This window comes from Balaenoptera musculus, chromosome 17, assembly GCF_009873245.2.
Source record: "Balaenoptera musculus isolate JJ_BM4_2016_0621 chromosome 17, mBalMus1.pri.v3, whole genome shotgun sequence".
NCBI classification, from domain to species: Eukaryota; Metazoa; Chordata; class Mammalia; order Artiodactyla; family Balaenopteridae; genus Balaenoptera; species Balaenoptera musculus.
The window spans coordinates 76,029,674-76,035,763 of NC_045801.1; the positions used below are offsets into that span (position 1 = coordinate 76,029,674).

At 52.5% G+C, this 6,090-nt stretch overlaps 1 protein-coding gene across 1 annotated transcript; it reads left to right on the forward strand.

Moving 5' to 3' along the window:
- The first annotated feature begins 1,562 nt into the window (after positions 1 to 1,562).
- Positions 1,563 to 5,724, forward strand: PENK (proenkephalin). The gene is made up of 3 exons (XM_036830723.1): positions 1,563 to 1,734; positions 2,179 to 2,319; positions 4,739 to 5,724. The coding sequence occupies exons 2-3, from the start codon at positions 2,182 to 2,184 to the stop codon at positions 5,390 to 5,392; spliced, it is 792 nt and encodes a 263-aa protein (XP_036686618.1). The 5' UTR covers positions 1,563 to 1,734; positions 2,179 to 2,181; the 3' UTR covers positions 5,393 to 5,724.
- Positions 5,725 to 6,090: the final 366 nt, after the last annotated feature.

A 6,090-nucleotide genomic window follows, 5' to 3' on the forward strand; every position in this document is an offset into this window, starting at 1 on the left:
CGTCGAAGGGGAAACTTTCTGCTTTTCCGGCAAGATGTCAATGCTGGCTCCTCCGAGCTGTGTGGAGCGTTCTGCCGCCGCAGCCCCGCGCTCCGCTTCCCGGCCCGGTGCAGGGCTGCCTTGCCCGGGAGGCAGGCAGGGGCGCGGGAGCTGCTCCGCGGCCTCTCGGGTGCGTGTCCGCGGCTGGCACCCTAAGACCCCTCCCCGGAGCCCAGACCTACGCAGGAGAGCGCTGCCCTCTAGTGACCAGAGTGGGAGACGCAGCGCGGCCCGAGCTCGGAAGAGCCCTGCGGCGGCTGGTCCTCGCGAAGGTCCAAGTGCTGGCGCATCCTTGACAGAAGGTGCTTTGACTGGGAAAGCACTGGGCTTCTTTCTCTGTGTACGAGCTGTGGGACTCTGTGATTTCCCTCTAAGACCAGGACTGATAGATACATAGATGGATGGATCGATCAATAAACAATAAACGTAGGATAAGTAAATGATTGACAAACCTAAAGGCAGATGGATGGCAGGGTTAGAAACACGCTTTTAAGGCTTGCTATGCGCCAGGCACAAGGCCAAGTGCTTTGGTCCATTATTTCATTTGCGTCTCTCCGGAACCCTATGCATAGCCTCCGGCCCTATTGTCCCTCATTACCTCTGCCCCTATTTTCCAAATGGGGAAACTGAGGCCTCAGACAAGGTAAATGGCTTGCTTCTTGGCAATCTTCCGCAGAGCGAGGATGGCGAGCGGGTCTCAATCGACGGCCCCAGCCTCCGCCGTCGGCGCTCTGCCCGGCCGCGCCCCAAGCCCCAGACGCCCTGGGTACCGCGTCCCTCCCACCTCGCTCCTTCGCCACCAGCCCTGATGCGGGCATCGCCCCGGCCCCGCACCCCGTCTCACTCGTGGAAATCCCCCAGGACACCCTGGTGGGTGGGAACATCGTTCCCGAAGCGTGGGCTTTACCGCGTGCGCGCTTGGCAAGGGGTCTCACTAACGAGAAAGGGGAAAGCTCTGTCCAGAGATTTTAAGATCCCCGGAAAGTTTCAATCAGCCATTCCTTTCACCGTTAACTGAGCGCTTACTACGCGCCTGACGCTGTCAGCAAGGGAGTCTAGGGCGGGGACAGACCGGTGGACAAGTGACCACATTCCGGACGGCTGTGCCCGGTGCCCACCCGGGCCGCGGGGCCGCTCCAGGGGGAGGCGGGGGAAGGGTACCCCAGCACACACTCGGAGGGTCTCCAGCACATTCCGTCTGCCCCGCTAACTCCCCCTCCAGCCTGGGCCCTCGACCGGAGCCCGCACCCCGAGGAGGGCGATGTTAGTGACTTTGCGCGGGGGCCCTTGATCTCATCCCACTCTCTCCCCAACTTTCCTAACTGCCTCGGTGTGTCACCCGGCCGAGGGGTGGGCCGCCACGCGCATCCCCCCGCCGCGGTCCGGACCCCCCTTCCGGCGGGGGCGGCACGCGGCCGGCGTAGGGCCTGCGTCAGCGGCAGCCCGCCGGCGATTGGGGCGCGCCCGCCTCCTGCGCTCCGGGGCGAATTATAAAGTGGCTCCGGCCGCCGCAGCCCGGAAGGCGAGAGAGGCTGGCGAGGCGGGCCCCCAACCCTGCGCTGCGGCCGCGGCGACGCCGAGGACCGTGACGGTGAGCCCCGCGCCGCCCGCCCGCCTGCCGTGCTCTCCTCTCCCTCCTGGAGTCGCCCGCCCCGGCTTTCTCCGACCAGCCTGTGCGCCCGGAACAGCGGCAGCGTGAGTGAACTTGGCCCAAGCTCGCCTTGCTGCGTGGGTTTGGGGCCGTCGGCCAGCTGCGTTTTATTCCGCGTTGCGTTGCATGGGGTTCCCCAACTTTCTTCCGCTCGTTGTATGTGACCCGGGTCAATATCGCGCCTCCCCGGGCTGGCGCGCTCTCGCATTGGGTCTCCGTAGCCCCCTCCAGAATCCTGCCCGGGGCAGCGGCCGCCAGGAAAGGGAGCGAGTGCCAGGGGCCGCCCCGGGGTCCGGGTGACAGTGACAACTCGGGAACCGCGAGGCGATCGGAGCGGTCCCCCAGGCGGGCGAGGGGACCGGGAAAGAGTGTCCCGGCGGGCTCTGGTTCTACGAACGCCCCGTTGCAGCTGCCCCGCGAGGAGTCCCTGCCGGGGACCCGCTCTGCGCCCCGGGCGGGCTCGGAGTTCGTGTGCCCTCTCCCCGCAGACCATGGCGCGGTTCCTGAGACTCTGCACTTGGCTGCTGGCGCTCGGCCCCGGGCTCCTGGCGACCGTGCGGGCGGAATGCAGCCAGGACTGCGCGACGTGCATCTACCGCCTGGCGCGCCCGACCGATCTCAACCCGCTGGTGAGTGTTGCGCGCGGCGCGGGAGCTGGTAACCGCGACCCTGCGCGGACAGCCCGGGTCCGCCGCGCGGCGCGTCTCGGGGTCACAGTCGGCGCGGACCCCTGGTGACCCAGGCGTCCCGACTGTTCCCCGAACGCTGACCAAATAGGTCTCGGGACCCGCGGCTATCTAGGGACCGGAAAGCGCGGCGGTGTCTCCGCGCAAACCAAGTTTGTTTTCACCCCGAGGAGGCGGGAGCCCCGAGCTGTACTGTCTTCAGCACCTCGGAGAGCACTGGGCCGTCGCCTCACCTGCGGCCAGGAAGATGCTCAGTTACCCCGCCTCCTCACGCAGCCCACCCGGGGCCCCTTCCGCACGCAGCCATCTTCCCTTCCTTCCCGCAAGCAATATTGACTTTTTTATTAGTGATATTCCGCTGCCTTTATTCGAATGTCATTTCTCTAGCTCTTTCAAGCTCAGGTCTCTCAGACCCTGACCCTCACTTGTGGGTACGAGAGAGCAATGGGATGGGGAAGGGATAAAGGGAGGGGAGGAAGGGAGAGCACAGTAGACTGGAGAGAAAGAGGTCAGCCGCCGTTTTACAGACAGCAAGTGATGCTGGAATTCCACTTCTGTCCTGTCTAGAACGTACTTGTGTAACACCTACTAAGACAGCAGTTTACTTTGGCTATGAAGAGGGCACAAGAGAGGTGGCGGAGTCCAAAGAGGTGGCCACAATGCAAAGATAAATTACGCAGGGGCTTGGAGGGGGGGCGGAATCTAAGGTCAGAAGAACTGTCTTTCTAATCATGGTCTGTGTGCTCTTGAATCACTCCTGTTGCTCTACTGAGTCAGAATCTCTGAAGCTGGGACTCAGGAAGCTTCATTTTAACTAGTTCTCCCAATAATTCCTTTGCACTGTCTCCTCAATTTGTTGAACTCCTGTGATAACAAGTTGGGCAGAGAATAATGTATTAATCCAAAGAGTTCATCTCCTCACTAGAGCTTTTGAAGCAATTTTATCATGTAGATGCATAAAACAGGGACAAAAATTAAGGAAATGATTCCACAAAACCCCAGGTGTATATTTCAGGTTAAATGTTTCTTCATTCCATTTGGATTACCTGATCCACTTCATTTGACAAGTAGTAGGGCTTTATATTTAAACTCTGAGAAAAATGCTGCATCTTAAGTAGGGGTAACAATCCCCTTCGTCCATCTTTTTTCTTTCTGATTTGATTTGTGTTTAACTGGTGAGTTTTCTATTGGAGCTTACATTTAGGATTGTTATTTTCTCTGTGAAAAGAGGCTTGTTGATGACTATACTGTTAGAATTACAGCAGCTCTGGAATTTTCGCTTGGTTGAAAAAGACACATGAGAAATTAGGTTGCTTAGCCAGAACTATGTAGTAAGATCAATGTAACACATATTTATTGAGTTATTGAGTTTCTACCATGTGAAAGACACTTGTGCTTCATTCTGTGGTGGATACAAAGATAAGCAGGCATGCCATGATTGATGTCCAAATTGAATTTACCCTCTAACACCGAGGGTAAATAATACAAAAATGCATAGATGGCTACAGGAGCATATAAATATAAATTAACACCACTTCCATTCTGTGACTGTGCTATTCCGATTATTTGCCATTATTTGTTTTTGAAAGAATCCCTTTTAAAAAGCCTTTTGGTAACAGTATACAAATATTCAACATTAATTTTTGGCCAATAGATTATTTAAATTTCATTTTAGGATGGAAATATTCTTGACACCTGAACATCTTAAATTTTTAATGATGTTTTGATTTCTTAATCAGATGTCAAGAATAAAACAGAACCATTTTAATTAGATCTTTAGATTTTTATATATGCATATATTTAATTTTCTTAGACACAAAGCTTAAATAATCATTAAGAGCTGCTTAAATATACACCCTAAAGAACTTTGTTGCACTAATAAAATGCTTCCTTTCATTGTGAAAATAATATGTGTGTATTTCATATTAAGTAATATACCAATATATTTTTAAATCTCCAGAAAATGCCTGGTTTTTATGTCTAAATCATGGGTTGGTAACTGGGTTCTGTAAGTAGACTTCGGGGGGCCATAAAACCCCTGAATTGCTAGGAAATAACATATATAGGTTAAAATTGGGTGGGAAAATATCTTTACAATATTGCAATGGCACAGCATATACAATCTGTTAAAATGCAAAGAAAAATTCTAATTTGATTCCATTAATTCTCCACAATCTCCCCTTTTGAATTTCCTTCGATTTGCCTGTTCAGTATGGCAAAAAGTTGTAAAAAGGAAAATGAGATCATTATATGGGAGTTTCCACATCAAAGCAAGCATAGAGTGGTCTTAAAAAAAAAAATGTGTTTGGTGAATGAAATCAGAAAAGCCTCTTTTTATCACTAAATCGAATTCTTTTCCCAGGCTTGCACACTGGAATGTGAGGGGAAACTGCCTTCTCTCAAGACCTGGGAAACCTGCAAGGAGCTTCTGCAGCTGTCCAAGCTGGAGCTCCCTCCAGACGGCAGCAGTGCCCTCGGCAAACAGGAGGAGCACCGCTTGCTCGCCAAGAAGTACGGGGGCTTCATGAAGAGGTACGGAGGCTTCATGAAGAAGATGGATGAGCTGTATCCCCTGGAGCCCGAGGAAGAGGCAAATGGAGGGGAAATCCTTGGCAAGAGATACGGGGGCTTCATGAAGAAGGGTGCGGAGGAAGACGACGCCATAGGCAATCCCTCCGACCTGCTGAAGGAGCTGGTGGGAGCGGGGGACCAGCGAGAGGGGGCTCCCCACCAGGAGGACAGGGATGACGCAGACGTGAGCAAGAGATACGGGGGCTTCATGCGAGGCTTAAAGAGAAGCCCCCAACTGGAAGACGAAGCCAAGGAGCTGCAGAAGCGGTACGGCGGCTTCATGAGAAGAGTGGGTCGCCCCGAGTGGTGGATGGGCTACCAGAAAAGGTACGGCGGCTTCCTCAAGCGCTTTGCAGATTCCCTGCCCTCCGACGAAGAAGGTGAAAGTTACTCAAAGGAAGTTCCCGAAATGGAGAAAAGATATGGAGGATTTATGAGATTTTAATCCCCTTTCCCATCAGTGAGCCCAGGCCCCAGCAAGCCTTCCTCCACCCCGCAGTGAGAGACTGCTTCGCCGGTCGTGTTGTATTGTCCTATGTTGCTTGCATTATATAGTTGACTTGATTGTCTGGATAACTTAACTGTACAACCTGAAAGCTGTCATTCCAGGTCCTGTGTTCTTTTGAGAATCCTTAAGCCTTCAAGTATTGGTCTCTTGCAGCTGTCTTGTTTACATGCTCAAATAGTTTTTGGTATTACCTTGTCCTTTATTTTTGACAAAACGCCAGTAAATGCATACTTGTATGTAGATATAATAAACCCATCACCCCAACTGCACAACATTCTTGCAAGTTTCTTCCCCTCCAGAGCTCTCATTCACCCTTAGGTCTCCACCGCATATCCTAAACTCACAGACAGTGAAACCATCTGCTTTCAACAGAAGTATCACTGGCCTACTCCTCTTCCAACTGCTGAGGCTGCAACAACATTTTTCATTTAATTCCTTGTATATGACATCTTAGATGAGCAAACACACAGTAGCAAAGCAAAATGTATTTCCACTCTCATTTCTGGAATTCAGATACGTGAGGAAAAACCAAAGCCTCATAAAGATACAAACTGTACCCTCCTGTATAAGGAACTCTGCATTTACATCCAAATGTGTATGTCTCTTTTCTTCAGCAAAATATTTTAGACGTTAAT

What these genes read in the sequence shown, in the direction of transcription:
- PENK (XM_036830723.1), top strand. Translation starts at nt 2,182, where the DNA reads ATGGCGCGGTTCCTGAGACTCTGCACTTGGCTGCTGGCGCTCGGCCCC. An exon ending in CGACCGATCTCAACCCGCTG is followed by an intron (nt 2,320 to 4,738) that starts GTGAGTGTTGCG and finishes TTCTTTTCCCAG; the next exon opens with GCTTGCACACTGGAATGTGA.